Genomic DNA, 19194 nt, shown 5'->3' with positions numbered 1-19194 from the left:
ACTTCAATTGCATTTTATTTTATTATTTTTAGTGTGTGGTGTGTGTGTGTGTAATGTGTGTGACTACAAGTGACAGAGCCTTTGGAGGTCTGAGAAGCACGTTCAGGGGTAGAAACTCTGATTTATATATATATATGAATGTATATATGAATATATATATATATGAATGTATATATGAATATATATATATACATATACATACACATATATATTTTAACAAGTGATTTTCAATACTTTCTTTTAATGTGACTCTGTCATATCTAACTTAATATTTAGTTATACCAGAGCATTTAAAGGAACCTAAGAATTAATCAACTAAGAATAGTGGTGGAATAGCAATCTATAAAATATTGCATTTACAACGATCTAACTCTCTGCTTTAAAGGAAAAATGACTGTATTATACAATCATATTAAATCTAAAGATAAGACATCTATATATTCTAAGGGAAGACATGAGCATCACAGAAGTTAACTTATACCCAGGGAGACAACATATACAGGGTCAAATCTAGAATTTTGCTATTGTCAGTCATAGTTACACAGTTTTGAGCAATTTCACTCTGAACTGCAACCTCATCGTTACGAAGCTGTCATTTTAAAAGGATGTCTCAACATCTGTGATGAATGCTGTATGCATCAGTGTTTGTGAAATGCTTGGTGGTCTGTGTTTTTTGCCCTAGTACTTACTCTTGGGGGCTGCGTATACCTCAAGTCTCCTTGTAGAGCAAGACTTTGCTGAAGTGTGCTGTGGGAAATCACTCTCACTGATGGTTAACACAGGACGAAGTGTGCAAGGGTGCAGCTCCATCCAACAGGCACACGGATTGCTGCGTCTCGACACCCAGTCGTCAGCAGTAGCTTTCCTTGACTCACCAAGTTAGCTTTGAGTATCTTTCCCAAATGTCTCTCAGATCCATCTAGTTGTCTACACGGAGGGATAGCCATGGACACAGCTGTCTAATGTGTAAAGATGCAAATGAATTCATCTAAATTAACTTTCGAAGGAATTGAGGGTTCCTCATTTTCACTTTAGCACAATGATTATCAACCTTTCTCATGTTGAGATCTTTTAGCACGTTCCTCATGTTGCGGTGACCCCAAACCATAAAATTATTTTCATTGCTACTTCATAACTGTAATTCTGCTTTTGTTATGAATCATAATGGGAATCTCTGTGTTTTCTGAAGGTCTTGGACAGCCCCTATGAAAGGGTCATTCTAACCCAAAGGGGTTGTGACTCACATGAAAATGATCCTAAGATTTCTGTAGACCTAAATGCTCTAAAAGGGGAAGCTTTATAACCCAGCAAATGGTTCATGAAAATTAAATCCTGAAAGAATTTTTGTCAACTATGTTTTGATCTCTTAAACTACAGATGTAATTTTATTTATCACAAACACTACAGTCATCTTAACTTCACTTCTTTGAAGGTTTTTCATACTTTTATTAATCAATTTTCCTCATGGACTGTGGGAGTCTAAGAAGTTTCCAGAGATCACATGGGAAGGTTTATAACTGAACTGTTGATTTTTCTCATACATAGTTAATTTCTATGTTTTATTTCTTATCCAAATCACTTGTACAAATCAAAGGGGATCAAATACCCGTAGTTTCTTCCCAAATGACGTTGAGTACGTAAACCTTCAAAGAGAGATGGAGAAAACCTTCAAGAATCTGAAGCTGCAACTTCATTACAATGTCATTTCTAAGACATAATTAGGCTACACAGGGTGGCTCACACCTTTAATGCCAGCCCTTGAAGCAGAGAAAAGTAGAACTCTGTGAGTTCAAGTCCAGCCTCCTCTACATAGCACATTCCCAGGCAGCCAGGAGTGTGTAATGTGACCCTGTCTCAAAAACAAAATGCATGAAGCTGGTTGTGGGTGGTGCAAGCCTATATTTCCAGCTACTCTGTAGCAGAGGCTGGAAAATCTCAAGTTCAAAACTCAGCCTGGCGTCCAAAGCAAGTCAAGTTCAGCCTAGAAAAAGGAGCCAAACTCTTTTTCAACATTATTAGTGGTGAAATGCTAACCTAGGGTGCACCAAGCCCTAAGTTCAGTGCCCAACATAACAACAACAATAATAAAATGACTAACAAAATCAAAACTGTAAGCTGGGCCCTTTCTTTTGCTTGAAAACTGGGGATAAGTGTTTTGGGGAGGTTTGTATTAATTTTTATTAATATCTAGAATATTCTGTTACGCTAATGAGACATAGAGGCCATGGATCACTCGGTGATATCGGTTTACCACTCTGGAAGTAAGATTTACTTAGTCCGGTCCCACATCACCCTCTGTGTTTAATGAAGCTGATAGAAATGCAAGAAATAGAAAACCTAGAGACATCAGGTCATAGATACTAAGACCATAACTCTTACGGTAGTGTAGTGGAGATAGAGTGCAAGCCCTACAATTTATTTGAAGTCGCTTCATTTCCATCGTGAGAACAACCTTTTATATGACTATGTAGAGGTAACGGATTCCATCACTGGGGATCCACAGACGACTCCATGGCTCCTTGCTTAAAGGGCTTTTATTTTAAAGCATGACTTTGCCAACGGATCGCAAAAGGAACAGCACGCACGGGCGTACAAGGAAAGTCATTTCTTCCTTCCTTTCAAACACTGTGACTGGAGGATTCTCTTCACACATCCTTTCAACTAATCCCTCCCCATAATCAGCAACGTTAGATAAGAATCTGTACACCAGAGGTGAAGAAATGACACAGGAGGGACGTTAGGAAAGCACAGGCGTTTTCCTCGGATAAGGGGTAGCGTAGCTGGGGGGATAGGACAGCTTTCTCTCTTGGCTCACCAGAGGACTCATATACGCAGGTTCCAACCTTCTAAATATTCTAGGATTTGATGACATTAAACAACGTTAATAGAAGCAACTGCCATAAAAGCAAAACGTTGGGCGACACCATAGTATCAATTGCATGCCGTGTGTGAATCTGTCACTTACAGACTAGTGACAGACTAGTGATGGCTGCTAGAGTTAGGATCAGGCATTCCACCAGGATTTGCTGAGGTCGCCTTCCATGATAAACACCTGCTAAGCATTGTGTATCCCAGTCTCATAGTGACTACATGTGATTTTAGCTCTCACAAGATAAACGAAAGAAGATGGAGAGGAAAGAAAAAAAAAAAACACTAAAATTTGGGGGAAATTGACATACAGTTTCCTGAATCTCTGCCTCCCAAGTTAGGAACACACAATGTTACCTCCCCATAAGAATGTTTGTTGACCAGGAACACTAACAGGCAGGCTGCCCGCACTCTCTGGGTTAGACACAAGACATTACTCTGGCTGTAGCTGATTCTGCACAAGAAGCACGGTGTAAAGCCCCAGATCTCTGAGATCTGCAGCAGGCAATCCGGTCTGAGTAGAGGATTGAAGAATTTGTCAAAACAAAATGAGAGCATTTGCCCGTTTTTCTTTCTTGGGTATAGAGAAGCAGAAATGTGTGGGTTTCAACATTAAGGACCCACATACCCTAGCAGCGTGAGTCTTGTGATAACTGCTCCTCACGCTAGCATCTCTTTACTTTGACATTCTCAGAAGGCATAGGGCTTGTGTGAGTCTTGTATTTTAGTTTGTTATTTTCTTAAGTTCTTTCTATCTTAGTTGTACTATAGTGTTTACAGCCAGGAGCATTAGTGAGAAGAGAATCCTGGGGGTTTTGTTTTAGTTTGGTTTATTATTTATTTGTTTTATACTCTACATGCTTTTATTACAAGACTACCAAGAATATGGGGGAAATTCTTCATCTGATAGTTACATCTAAAGCACAGATATTTGAAAAAAAAGAGAAAAAATGTTTCATTAAACTATATGATTAAATCATGACTAAATAGAAAATTTATATAATAAAGCCAGGAAAAAGTTGTAAAATATAGTTTACAATAACTATTCACATTCAAGTCTGTACATCAATACACACAACAACATGACATTCCACATGAATTCAGTCCAAATAATTTGTTCATTTGAATTTAAATAACAGATTGAACTAGAGGCTGGCTAGAGCCAGCAAGTAACCTCATATAAGAATAAAAATATAAAAGTGTATATCCTAGTATCATTGTGTTATCTGTTTCCATACGTATTTTTAATTTTTCTTTGCCTGTACAAGATGGCTCAGACATTAAAGGCTAGAGTCACAACCAAAAATATAAGCATTTGTTTGTTTTTAACAAAACGCTGCTCTCATTTCTGGCCTTCAAACTGCTCCTTCATCCCTAGAGAATTGAGTCTGAAATCTTTTTAGATTTTCTTAGGATGGAAATGAAAAATATCACATTTACTTCATTCTTCTCATCCTGAAAGTTTACATTTTTTTCCTAGACAACGAACAATACTCTTGCTCTTTCAAAGCAGTGTAAACTTAGCCCCTTTGGGTCGGGAGTCAGCCTGTGTAAGCAGCATCTTCAGGTTTGTGAAGCAGTGGGCAGCGCTGCAGGGGATGGGCAGCGCTGCAGGGGAAGGCTCAGATCTGCCCCACGTGGATGAGACTTTGGGCAAAATGAAAGTGGTAGGAAGAGTGTCTCAGAGGCACAGACTTGGTAGACAGTGGAAACCCTCTGTGACTTCTGCCTTTGCTGTTGCTGTGGTTATTAATCTTAGCATGTCACTCTTAGCAACTCATAGTTTTGTCCCTTTCCTTGCCCAGATTTTCCATGATTTAATAAATTAAGACATATTGATGCATTTGTGTTAAAGTAAAATAGATTTCATCAAGAACCTAAGATAGAAAGATTATCATGTATTAGCTACTCATAAAGATTTCTGAATTTAACTATATCATTATTGTACTCATCCGGGAGTTCCCCTTAAAATACACGGACCTAGGACTGGTCAGATGACTCAGTGGGTAAGAGCACTTGCTGCCAAGCCTGAAGACTCGTGTTTGATCCTCAGAACCCATATGATGGAAGGAGAGACCTGACTCCTGTTAGTTGTCTTGTGATTTCTACTTTCCCTGTCACAAGTAAACACACACACACACACACACACACACACACACACACACACACACACGCACACGCACATATACTGACTAGTTTTGTGTCAACTTGACAAAACTAAAGTCATCAAAGTTGAAAATGCCTCCATGAGATCGACCTATAAAGCATTTTCTTTCTTAGTGATTAGTGAAGGAGGGCCCAACCCATTATGGGTGGTTCCATCTCCAGGCTGGTGGTCCTGGGTTCTATAAGAAAGCAGACTGAGCAAGCCAGGGGAAACAAGCCAGTAAGCAGCACCCTCCATGGCCTCTGCATCAGGCTCTAGCCTCCAGGTTTCTCTCCTGACTTCCTTTGGTGATGAACAGCGGTGTGCAAGTGTGAGCAAAATCAACCCTTTCCTCCCTAACTGGCTTTGGTTGTGGCGTTTCATGCAGCAATAGAAACTCTAACTAAAGCACTAATATGTGCATACATACACACACATGCATGTTTAAATATATTAACCCAGAACTCTATGGAAAATTGGATACCATAGGTTGTAGATAATTACTAAAGTTACAGATGTGAACTCAACATTGACTTTTATATTCTGATGTAAGTATAGCAGTTTGGAAACTGGTTCCTTATGATATAATGTTGTGTTATGAAGTGCCACTCTGAAATAAAAACCTTAATTTTTTTAACTTTTAAAATGAACAGAAATGGCAGCAAATAGGCAAATTCGGTCAATTAAGTTTGCATAATTCTACTATGCCTCTTACATTAAAGATGCGATTCCTATGCTCCTCCACACACATCTCCAGCTCTTCTGGAATATGGAGGGGAATGTGACCTCATGGCTCCTATTTAGAATAGGTCACATCAGTGGTCTTTTTTCAGGATTGTCTGTTACAAACCAAGCTTAGTTATATTCACCAGTCTCCACTTGGGCACAGAAGTAGATTGCTACATTGATATAACTGGGCATTTTTTAAAGTAAAAAACAGTTGAATGTTTCTGCTTATTTATCAAACTAAAATTTAAATAGAAAATTCAGTTCCTCGGAGTATTTCCAGCACAGCCACAATGTTTCCTCCCTTTGCACATTTTTATTCCAAGTTTCAATTCCTGAAACTAATTTAGATGGACACAGATAAAACCAGTAACATGTACAACTGTTCTGCCTACAAAAGATAAAGATAAAAAAAAATTAGCACGACTTTCAGACTCGATTTTTATGTATCATTATTCTGATAAAAATTAAGTGTCCAGTCCCATATGTGATTCCCAAACATTCCTGGGTGTGGAGTCTTCTCAGGAGCATAGTTGAGCTACCAGGGAAGCACACCCTTAAAGAAAACTGACTCTCCCAGCTGCTATCAAATGGTCGCACCCTGGGCTAGGGGTGGGACTTTGTGTCAACTTCCCTTCTCCCCACGCTGGGATGTTTTTCTGACTTGAGTTTGTTCGCACTAGCAGAATCTCTGAGAATCCACTCGGACAGCTGCTGTGGGAGTTACGGAAGTCATGAAAGAGACCTACTATGTAATCAGGCTGTCCAACTCTGGGGCACATTGCCAAAGGACTACAGAGATAGATACTTGCTCACAAATGTCCCTTGCTGCTCGATTAGCTGGGTAATGGAGACAGTGTAGAAGTCCTACACTGATGAATGGATAACGAAAATGTGATGCATTTGCACAAAGAGATGATATCCCAGTGTTCAGAAAAATGAAATGATGAAACTTGCAGGTAAATGGATGGAACTGGAAGCAATCACCGTTAGTGAGGTAAAGCAGGCCCAGGAACACAGACCTCACATGCTCTCTCTCTTGTGTGGATGGTAGCCTTGACACGCTAGATATGTCTTTCATTTGAAATACCCGCGGAGGTTAGGAAAATAGTAAGGGGCTGTGGGGAGAAGAACCTTTCCAAAGAGGGGAGACAGAGCACAGTGGTATAAAGGAATGAAGAGGAAGAATGGAACAGAAAGGATCAAAGGCAGGGGTGGGTAGAAGAGGACATGGAGAAGGGACAGCTAACACTAATGCCCTTCTGGAAAGCCTCATGGAAACTTACTACTATGGAAGTTCCCTAAAATATACACACATACACATACAAAATGAGTTTCAATGGAGGTATCGTATAACACAGACAATGCTCCAACTAGACACCACATGTTGTCAAATAAAACCCCACAACCAGGGAAGATTTACCTCTTTTTGAATTTTTGGTCAATGAAATCTTGTAGACCCTCAAATATTACAGGCTATTGCCAATAGTCTTGGTTACCATCCAGAACTCAGTATTAAAACCATTTGGTAATTAACTGAGTTGAATGTTATGTAACAGTTTATGAAATGACATATTTGTGTTAATCAAGTCCTCATCTCTGTGACAAGATTCTGGAGAAAATAACGTCAGAGGAAGAGTCATTTTGGCTCAATTTCAAGTGTTCAGCCCCTGGCTGGCTGTCTTTTTAGAGAGTCAGGGTAAACTTTGCCATTAGTTCTTATGAAGTTTAGAAAGAAGCTTACATATTCCCAATATACACTGGCATTGAATAAATATTGTCATTCCAAGGAATGATGCATTGTTAATTAAAAAAGAGAAGGCTAGAATCAAAGCAAAACTCAACAGAAAAATTGCTGAATTTTATAGCTCCATATGTGGTTTTTGAAGCACACATTTAAATGTGTAAAGACCTGTTCTTATACCCTTGGTAATTTGACCTGTAGTAAGGAGGCCACTAGTTTGTTCCCAGCTACTTAACCCCAAACTAATCACACAGAAACTGTATTAATTAAATCACTGCTTGACTCATTAGCTCTAGTGTCTTAATTGACTAACTCTTACTTATTAATTTAACCCATTTCTATTAATCTGTATATCTCCACATGGCTGTGGCTTACCAGCTAAAGTTCCCAGTGTCTGTCTCTGGTGGGCTACATGGCTTCTTTTTTACTCCATCCTTCTTTCTCCCAGCATTCAGTGTAGTTTTCCTCACCTACCTAAATTCTGCCCTGCTATAGGTCCAAAGCAGTTTCTTTATTCATTAATGGTAATCACAACATACAGAGGGGACTCCCACATCATTGACCTCTCTTTGGAACTGGCTCTACTTCCTAAAACTTGCCTTAGTATTTGTTTCATGCCATTGACATATCAGCATACATTTCATATTATTGACATCAGCATATGTTTCATGTTATTGACATATCTAACTTCCTGGAGTCTTTAAACCGTGTTGATCTTCATTCTCACGGCTTCACAAGCTACACTTTGAGAGTTAGCACCTAAGGACTCCAACCATGCTATACACTGTATGCACTTGCCAATCCTCCATGATTCTTCATGCCCGTAAAGCAATCATATGGACAATGCAGAGATTTGCTATCAGCTAGGAAGTAGCTAGGGCCCCATGGACTATATCTACAAAAGGTTCTTAGTGCCTGAGTGATGAGCCAGGTGAAATGCTTCCCTAGGTCACCCCATGCTAGAAGAACACTCTATACTGCTCAATAAATATTTCAATTAAGTTTATGCCTTTAGCTCGTTGACCTTGCTCAAGATATCCTCAAGATAGCAGTCTTATTATATTGCCTTAGTACAACATATTTGGTAGTGGTAGCTTGTTGCTACCCTTATTGCTATTCTTATCTCTCCTCTTTCTCCTTTTTCCTTATTTCTCCTTTCTCTCAATTTCTCAGAACTGAGGATTGGTTCTAGGACCTTGTATATGTTAGTTCTGTACTCTGCCTCTCAGTTACAGCCCAAGCTCTTTGTCTGCTTTCTAGTTTTACTATCTCTTTAGCAACCACATTTTCCTTGATCTCGGCCTTGAATACATCCATTTTCTGGAAAGTTTTCCAGTATTTATCATTCTTCAAATTTGTTTTTTGTTTCTCACTTTCATTGTAAAGTGGCCAAAAGCAGCGAGCAATGTTTTAACTGCAGTCTAAATGCACTGAAATTTCTTCTTTATAAAGTTAATTTTGTACAAAATCTTAGGACCTGGCCAGAATGCAGACAAGTTCTTCACAGCGTAGCACGAGTGGTCTCTATCACAGTTCTCCACAGAATGTTCATTTCCTTCTGAAAGCTCCTGAGTAATCTTTAAATTCTTCATTCCTGTGGGCATTGTATCTTCCAAATTCTCCTTGGAATCTCTCATTGATGTCTGCCTACAGCACTATAGCTCTTTTCCGTCTCATAGTTGTGCACTGTTCCAAACTGACTCTTACAAAACAGTGCTAAGATCTTTAACTCACATAGTTAGGAAGAGTCAAAACTTGCCCTCCTTCCCCTTCCCTGCCTCCCCTTCTCTGATGTAGTAGGAAGAGTGTGACAGTGTCTCGTCGCCCTGCTAGCTTAGCCCCCGAAATAATTACACAGAAACTGAATTCACTTAAGCACTGCCTGACCCATTATATCTAGTCTCTTCTTGGCCAACTCTCACATCTTGATTCAACCCATTGCTAATAATCTGTATAGAACCACGAGGTCATGGCTTACCAGGAAAGATTCAGCATGTCTGACCTGGCAGCTTCATGGTGGTGGCTCTCCTTAACTCTGCCTTTTTCCTCCCAGCATAATGTGTATTGCCACTTGATTGTGGCTTACCGGGAGAGATTCAACATGTCTGACCTGGCAGCTGGCTCCATGGTGGCTCTCTCTGACTCTGCCTTCTTCCTCCCAGCATTCTGTTCTCTCTACTCCGCCCACCTAAGGACTGCCCTATCAAAAGCCAAGGCAGATTCTTTATTCAACTAATGAAAGCAACACAAATACAGAACAACCTCCAACACCACTCTGACTCCAGTTTTCTTTTTCAGTCAGTGTTTCACTCCCATATGAAAAAATAAAGAGGAAAAATTTATTGAGCCATTATTTCAGCAATTTTAGTCCAAGGTCAATCAAATTGTTACTTTGAGCTAAGGTAACACAAAATACATGGTTGTAGTATATGCAGTCCTGGTCATTCACAGACTATCAAAGACATACATGTTGTACCTCTGTGTGTCATTATATTCCCTCACCACACTGATATTGTATTCTAGTATAAATGAAATTCTTTCTGAATTATATGTATTTTATTTATATATTTTATTTTAAAAAGAAGAACACACATTTGTTCAGACTATAAGGAGTGGTCAGATCATATTAGAAAAGCCCGAAACCTTTGGTTCCATGGATGGCTTCCAAGTTCTCTTACATAGGACAGCCATACTGTGAAGGTTATTTAAATTTATCTTTGAGGGAATGAATGCTCCCAGCCATTTTCTTCTTCCTAAAAGGATGATGTCAAATTATATGCCCAAGGGTGACTTATAAATTAAATATCCAAATTAATAAATTAATTGAAGCATTTGGCAGTCTGACAACTTCACGCCTAATAATAAAGACAGGAAGCTGGGAAAATACATGTCTTTCCAGGGCACACCCCAGTGGTCTACTTTCTCTAATGAGATGTGATATCCGACTTTCCACTACCTTCCAAGGATGATGTCATATTCTGTATATACTAGCTCCTCTAAGTCCCCCAGGAATTACTTGCTTCACTTCTGAGATGTGCATCTTAATTACAGTGGTAAGATGCTTTTACCATGATGATAAGTGGCCACTATTACACCTTGCCTGGTCATTGGTAGTGTAGCACACAGGGTCCACAGGTGAATAGAGTGTTGATGATTCTTTTTCATCTTCAGCCTACACCAAATCTTTTAGTACCATGAACAATGTCCAGTAAAGAAGGAGCCACCATCTCAGTTACTGCTCTTCTTTTTCCATCCTACAACAAAATTGTCTCCCATCTTCATCAATAACATCAGACAATCTAGTTCTGTTGGGAAACCAACAGCACTGACAATTACCTGAATTATGTAAGAACTTCTCTGACCAACGCCTCAAGGTATAACCTGAACCCATGCATTAGAATATTTGTTTAGTAACCTGTGGCTTCTGGAAATAGTTTGATCAACCCAGGAAGGGTATCTCTACAGAGAAAATATTTTAACCTAGAGTTACTTACAGAATCTTATCGATTATTTTATAATTTGAATTTTATATATTATTTTTGCTAACTTTAAACTCAAATTATCATGCACGTCAATTATAGGCTACATTGTATGTAAATTTTAGTGACATCTTTGACATAATTGTAAATCATAAATATTTTCATAATATATTTAATGAAGTATCCTGAAGTTTAGTTTGGTGCCATTATTACTTCAACATCATCTATAGAGTAGAATTACAGTTATTCCTTTTCATTCACAGAATTGCCAAAGAGGAACATGTAGTACCACTATGTCACTATGTTCCCTTACCATGCTAATATTGTAGTATAAATGGAATTCTTTCTGAATTATATGTATTTCATTTATATATTTGTAGATGGAAGTTTCTGTACTACCCAGCCTGGCAGCTGTTCGGTCCCAAAGAAACATACAGAGACTTATGTTAATTATAAACTGGTCTATTAGCTCAGGCTTATTATCAACTAGCTCTTAAAGCTACACTGTAACTGTTGGGAGTTTTTTCACCTGAATTTGTCTTTGCTATATATCTCTATCTTTTTCTGAACACATTAGTCTTAAATCTGCTAAGCAGCATGGCTAGGATTAAAACTGTGGCTTTGGTAGCTAGCTGTACCTCATTCCTTAGCTTTCTGAGAGTCTAGCTTCATGGCAGAGGTATTGGTGGGGTCCATGTTTATTGCCACAACTCTGTGGAATTTCAAGGTCTCTACCACCACCAAGAAGCACACTGCTGAATGCTCATAAACACCATTATGTGTTTGGTGGCAGGGCCGATTAAAAGAGCTATGAGGTTTTTGAGACTAAAGCTGAGTCAGGAAGCCTCTCTTAAAGGAGTCACATCCCAGATCTTTTATATAGACCAGCCTTCAGTTTAGAAGGTTATCTAAAATTATCTCTGAGGGAACAAATGTTCCCCAGGTATTTCTTTCTTTCCAAAAGAATGATGCCCAAGTAGATGCCTAAGAGTGAATTACACATGAAATATCCAAGTGAATTACAAAGGGTTTTGCAACTAAAAATGAATGAGGCCCTTAAATTTCACAATCAGCCAAGCTTCTATGAAATCACTTGGCAGTGGTGTGTGTGTGTGTGTGTGTGTGTGTGTGTGTGTGTGTGTGTGTGTAAACACCAGAACACTACAGTTTGGAAAGAGGATACTCCTTTGATGCTGCTGAAGTATGGACTTGGTCATAATACTTACTTATTATTTCACTAATTGCACACACAGATTGTCTCTAAGATGTTATTTACACATCATTTTGAGATTTTTTTAAATTGCTGCATTGTTTCTATTATTTGATCCCTTTTCCATTTTTTCTTACTGATAAGATTTCTTTAGAGATAAGATTATTTGGAAAAGGAGACTTTAGTGTCTTTACACATTGTAAAATGTTCTCTCCAATTTTCTATGAGATAAATATTTATGTCACTTTCTTTTAAGTCTGTGCATTCTTTTCACTGTCATTTCTTCTTTTCTAGTAAAGTCAGCTTTGTTATTTTCTAATCTGCTCTTAAATAACAGAATATTAAGTCTGAAGTTTAAATCAAGGCTCCAAGATTATAAATGTCAGAGAGCAAAGGAAGGCATGAGGAACAATGTCAAAGAAGATTCAGAACCCAGTTATAAACCTTTTAGTCTCAGTTTAAATAAATGAAATATTAAATTGCTGAAAATAGAAATGGGTTTATGAAAAAATTCCGTGCAGAAATCCCTACAATGGAGTTATAGAATTGCTTCCTCCTTCTCCAAATCAATGGAAGAGAATTTCCCTGGAAGGAGAGAGTTTGCAGCTCAGGATACTGGGAATCTCATCTTACCCAAGACAGTGAAGAGTCAAGTGAGCCAATGGAGAGAAGACAGGGACTTTCCTCAAGTGCTTTATGGGAGCAAATGCATCAAGAGGGTTACATATGAACATATTTAATATAACAAAAGCTGGAAATATAGCATCAAATTTCTGGGAGAATGTTAGGCAGCCAACTGTTCTTGTTCTGTAGACAGGCTGGGGTGAAGTATCCAGCCAGGGTCCTTAGTGAGAAGTATCTGGATACATCACTTGTGAGCTCTCAGAATAAAGAGTCAGTCTACATCCCTGTCCTGTCCTGTCTAATGGATGTAAGCGGTACTCACTGGTGCTGGTCCAGGAGGAACTCGGGAATCCATTTATGTTTATCTCAAACTTTATAGTTTAATTTTTGATCTATTCTCTTCAGTGTCTTAGGAAGCACTGGGATAATTTGCACGCTAATGCTTTCCTTATCTTCATGGTTTATATAAAGCTGGAGTTTATATAATGTTCTAAGACAATAAATTCCAAAAAGTTGTTTGGGCAGACTGTTTTATCTGAAATGTCACTAGTCTCTCATATCCATTTAATCTGTTTTAAATTCACAGCAGCTAGTCAGTAAGTAGTTAAAGGCATTTCTCATTAGCATTTATTTAAAATTAGTTTCATTAAAAGAAATACCCATAAAATAATACAGTTCTGTGTGTGATTTAATAGATGCTTCTCTCATGGATTTCATTTCTGTGTTCCCAGACTATGCTGCAACTGCAAAGGTTAAATAGTCATTGGAAGACATGTTGTACTCTGCAAACCTACAAGTTGAAAAGAATAAGCTCATCTTTGGAGATGTGCACTAAAAATGCACTGTAAAGTCCAATCTTTAATACTTCACAAAGTGTTATCAGCTGGCATGTAGGCTCTTTTCCCCCAGAGGATAATCTTGTCTCTACTGTTTGTTTGATGTTTTAGGTGAGGTTGATCTTCATAAGAACTCGGAAGACTTAGGAAATGCTGAAGAAAGGCATGCTGACACCCATCCATAAGCCTGAACAAACTTTAAGAGTTCAGTTGCTTTAAACATAAGAGGTAATCTTACTTTGTAGACAAAAAAAACCCCTCTAATTTCTAACACCACTAGAGACCCAGGATCTCAATTTAATATTTGTCTGGGCTTTTGGAGATTTTCTTGATCAACTAGATTTTAAAAATCATCAGCACAATTTTTATTAACTGAAATTAGAGTCTCAATACTTTAAGGACAATAAGTAATATTTTATAGGGTTTATGAGGAAGATTCCAGTAAAGAAATCCCTACAGTGGGAGAAGATATCACTTTTTCTATGACATATGAGAACTATTTAAATGCTGAATTCTATTTTTATTTTATACAAGAAATGCGACTATGTTTCTGATGGCAAACACAAACATCATGTTTGGTAGAAATCTATGGACAGTAATGGTACTTGTTTTTAGAAAGTCCTGTAGGACTTGCTTTCAGTCTGCCAAATTGCTATCTCTAGGAATAATGCTGTAGAAATATGAAGTTTTAAGGAGATGATATACTAATATTAATGATCATTAAAAAAGAATTATTGCTTTGGAAGGACACGTAAGAAACAGGAAATTAAAAAGGGTGGTGCATATAATGCAGATATCTTAAAGTTTACAAGAAAGTGCATATGAAACAAATCCCAAGTATTATAAGGATTATTGGTGTCAGTGTAGTAATCAGGGCAAGGGAAAATACGGAAGATGACATGCTCCACCTGTGAGATGTTGTCATTACCTCTTCTAATGCAGGTTTGAAACAGTTAAAATGTGATTTGGCTTTTAAGATAAATTCTTCAGTATTTGTGCAAAGACTCTCACTGGTGAAAATCTTATATGTGTTATGTCAAGCATCCCATGATGGTTGTGATTCCTGTTTTATACATGAAGCTTGGAAATAAATCAAATCACCAAGTGGCTCTTTAGCATTTCTATATGTAACATTGATAGTAACTGTTATAGTGACTCTGCACACTTTCCACACAGATTACACACCTTTCGCCTGTAGAGATCCTGGCCATTTAAGGTGAATATGGTCTAAAAACATTGCGTGAAATTTTCAAAGAATTAATAAACTAAAAGTATTATTTTAAAAATATGAATTATGGGGTCCTACTGATACCTGAGAGAACCTTTAAGTTATATTTTTGAGAAAACAAGCACAGTAGACTATTATAAATGTTTTAAGTAACAAAAAGTTCTGTCGGGATGTAACTATCATAAAAAACAAATAAAGCATAATTTTTTTTCCTATTAAAAAAAAGCAAGACTTTTTTTCTATAGGACATTTGCAACCCAGTGTTTATTATATATCACCACATACACACACAAAAAGACTGAAAACCTTTGGGTCAGCATTTTATAAACATTTATGATACAGGTCTGCAATATTTATGGACGTTTTCCCAAAATATATGTAGGGAATGCAAGCCAACAGAGTGTTCCCTGAAATGACTGTTCGGTGTATGAGAAAGACCTGTTGCAGACGCACAGGCCTACAGAGCAGATCTAGGAAGGAATTAGAATTCGCATAAACCAATTACTATTCAAAATGCTAAATCTCTTATTTCTGGTAGAGTGTATAAGTCCTACGTGAACCTGCCACTCAGTAGCTGACACCGACATAGACTACATGAAGCTCTCTGCTCTTCCCAAATGTGTATCTATTGCATGTAACTTGTTTTGAAGTCTATAGTCTTCATGGAATGATTACAGGAACAAATATTAAACGTATACCCTCCTACACTTGCCGCTCTTTGGTGGCTGGGAAAAGCTACCCTCAGCATTTTTCAAGAATACATTGTATCGTTATTTACTGTAACTTGTAACTATATTTCTTGAGTTTATTTCTGTGATCTGAGATTTTGTATCTTCTAGAAAACATCTACCCAGCCTAACTTCCCACCCCTTCTCTGATCTCATGTTCATTTGATTTTTATTCCAGGGAAACGAACGCAGCATAAAACCCCTGAAAAGTCCTCGACTTTCTAAAAAATTTAGTCTCTTCTTTGAACACACATTTGCTCAAGCCATTTTAGTGGACTTCTCTGTAATGAACGAGAGCATACATTTCAGTCTAATAAATGGGCAAAGAAGTACCCGTGAATTATGACTAGGATTCTGGCCACTGTTTCTGCCATTGTTTTCCATCCATAATTCGGTTATCTTCCATCAAGCCAGAGAAGAACTCTTTTAAGACCGAACGTCCAACAGTTTCAAACTTTTATCCCTTTCAACTTGTGCAGAAGGCGAGCCATTTCCCAGCGTACTTCTTGCACTTTTCTCTCAGTGTGCTGCTACAGTTTAAACGGAGAACCAAGTCAAAACCGACCCAAAATGATGGAAAACGGGGTTTCCTCGCAAGGCTGGTGTGGTAGGACTGTCTTCTTTGAAAGGCATGGGAACAGGAGAATCGAGGTTGCTTGGTTGTTTGTGAAGTCCCAGCAGCAACTGACCATGACAGCTGCCACACAGTGACTGGATGTACACCGCACTGTATCTCTGGATGGGAAGCCACAGTGCTGTCTTCCCCTGAAGACAGAAGATCTTCCTGTTACCATCCCTGTGGTTTTAAAGCACTAATGTGTACCCCATGTGTGCGGTCACATGGCAGGTCACAGCTTGCTCTCGGTCCACAGTAACAAGGAGCATTAGTCATGGCGGAACACAGGCGCTTGAAGGGAAAACAGTGTTTCCCTTCTGGGATTTGATCCCATTAGAATATAAAAATACATTACAGGCCAATGGATAAGGAGAGAGAGAGAGAGAAAGAGAGAGAGAGAGAGAGAGAGAGAGAGAGAGTTTGTGTGTGTGTGTGTGTGTGTAAGCGTGTGCATGTGTGCTGTAGTTGTGTGTACTCATGCTCAGAGGTGTATATGGAAATGGAAACTCATACCTTTCCATATAGCTTACATTATTTGATGTGACTTCTTAATTTTGCTGAACAGAAATGAACTGCAGCCCTCCGTGGCTCTGCTTCTTGGACGTGTTTTGCCTGAGCATGTGTGAAGCCTTTCCTTGCCCTTAAGGGCCTTCACTTGTTTTTGGCTAACAAGAACGGTCAAGCCCGATAGGATGTTGTCGTTTCTCACCATCCATACCTTTCCTGGATTGTGAGCTTCATGAACGGTGGAAATTGGATGGAAAGAAGCCAGAGTAACTGTCAATTAAATGACGTGCGGAAGGGTTTGCCCATCCCAATGAGTTGCTTTTTGCACCGGTGTTCCCCCAGGTTCCACAAGGCTAAGCAATATTTCAGAGAAGGACCTGACCAGAAGCTTCTAGGCCTAAGTAGTGAGGGTGTTTATAACTCACAACCTAGATCTATCTTAATGTGTAAGCCATATTCTCTATGCATATGTAGTATGCATTATTGTAACTTAAGATATATTTGTGTGTAGAGTGTATAAAAAGCTTTTGAATGTTCTGTGAATTAGACTTTTAGTGTTAGTATTGTCCAAATCTTGTGCCGATCACAACTAAATAATTGAATTGTATCATAGGCGTTATAATGTAATGGATATTTTAAATGTCAGCAGTAAAAATCGCTCTATAATAATGTGTTGAGAAGATTTACAGAAAATGTGCATCATGGTAGCCTTTGTCCTTTAAAATGGACTTTTTTATTTCTATTTATGGAGAAACTGTAACTAGTGCTCTTAATGTCTTCTTTTTTAAAAATCGATATATTTGTCACCTAGAAAATATTCTGCTTTTACAGTAGAATCCGAGAGTCTAAGAAATCTAATTACTCTTGTTTCTAATTGAGCCAGTTGTCTTTAGGCAAAGCTAGAATCTCTGGAGGGAAGAATAAATTGTAACCCTACTCCCCTCGTGGCATAGAACACATATCCACTTTCTTTCTTTAATCTCTGTGCTTGGTTAATGTACACAGAAGGATATGCCCATTGGTCAGTGTGTGTGCTACCTGCATTGTCAAAGTGACTTATAGAGAGCACTGTGGCTGACTTGCAGGGGGACCTGGGGAGACTCACTTCTTCAGAGCCCTCACACTGCCTGGCACACTCGCTCTCCTCCCCACTTCCCTGTCTTCCTGTCTCCACCCTCCCCCGTGTTTCCTGTTCCGCCTTTGGCCATCAGCACTTCTTCCACACTCCTTCTCTCTGGAGGACCACTCCTACTGGATGCTAATTAAGCAGGAGTCAGACTGAAGGCCCCACGTGCTGTCCCTCTGCAGACAGGGGTGTGTGAGCCCACACTGTGAGGCAGGACTGTCTCCCTCCATGGGCTGCTGCACCTGCTTTGCATTCTCAGTCACAGCTACCGACCCTACACTCGCAAGTTCATCTGCCTTTTCATTTAGCCAGAACTTTGCATTTTTCACATGACAGCCTACAACTCTTGTGTTTTTATTATGCTGTAACTCTCTGTATTTCCTACTACCCATGATTGCTAAATAAATCATATTTGATGGAAATTACCCTGGGCCATTTGGTATTCAGTTTATTTTCTTTTACTGGATTGTTGAAAGATTGGTGAAACACGGAAGAAACTGGGGGTAAACCAGATGAAGAACCAACCCGAGTGTGTTCTGAGCTGCCTTTGTCCTATGAAGGAAATGATCCTTGATCGTCATATCATTAGATGCAAATGTCTGGCTAAAAGCATTGCTTACATATAGTTATAGAAATGAGAGATTTTTTCTCTAGAAATCTCAAGTTTTATAGGTGAGCCATCCCCACTGCAATTTATATATAGATTCAGAATGCCACATACAAAAGTAATATTTTCATTCTAGGTGCTTCCAAGAAGAGATAAAAGGCAGAATATGAATTGACTAAAGTAATAAATAACGAGAAAATAAAATGATTGCCTGTTTTCCACTTGTGGCTCCCATCTAAGTTATTAACAAATGCTATTTTAATTTGAATAATAATCTAGCAGTGTAGTATGGTTACACTCAAAGAAAGCCAAGTGTCAGAGAAGAATACTTGTCCAAACCCATAGAGTTCAGAGGCTGATGCCATCAGTTTGGTCTGGATAACTGTGGTACCCAAAGACCTATTTTTCCTATTGCATCTTTGTGGAGTGAGCTGGAAGCACTGAGGAGGAGAGTGCCATTTATGTGGAAAGCAGAATGTCAATGTGGCTACTTATCCACCAGTTAGTACAGATTTAAAGCAAAAAAAAATGAATACTTTGGAGTCAAAGGGTAGCAATGACACTATGCATTCCAATCGTATTTTTGTGGAAGAACTCTAAATATTTAACCTGCAAATCCTATACATGCATATCCATGTCCTACTTGGGACATTTTAATTGATTTTTCTGAAGTTGGAAAGCTCTCTATAGCTCAAATGAACATGTTTTTAATCTCAAAGAGCTGAAGATCAAATTTATTTCTTTTTCAG

At 38.5% G+C, this 19194-nt stretch overlaps 1 protein-coding gene across 14 annotated transcripts in view; it reads left to right on the top strand.

The window, feature by feature from the left end:
- The window catches only part of Pde1a (phosphodiesterase 1A), a 256187-nt gene extending 237924 nt beyond the window's left edge, over positions 1–18263 (top strand). For all 14 annotated transcript variants that reach the window (XM_085680911.2, XM_085680915.2, XM_048425914.3 and 11 more), the window contains 2 exons: positions 13745–13861; positions 15768–18263. In XM_085680911.2, the coding sequence (XP_085537037.1) occupies positions 13745–13818 (74 nt within the window). In that variant the 3' untranslated portion in view covers positions 13819–13861; positions 15768–18263. The remainder of the gene's footprint in view (positions 1–13744; positions 13862–15767) is intronic.
- Positions 18264–19194: the final 931 nt, after the last annotated feature.

The sequence above is a fragment of the Myodes glareolus genome, chromosome 21 (assembly GCF_982192425.1).
Source record: "Myodes glareolus chromosome 21, mMyoGla1.1, whole genome shotgun sequence".
Lineage (NCBI taxonomy): Eukaryota > Metazoa > Chordata > Mammalia > Rodentia > Cricetidae > Myodes > Myodes glareolus.
This window is presented reverse-complemented; position numbering and strand designations above follow the sequence as displayed.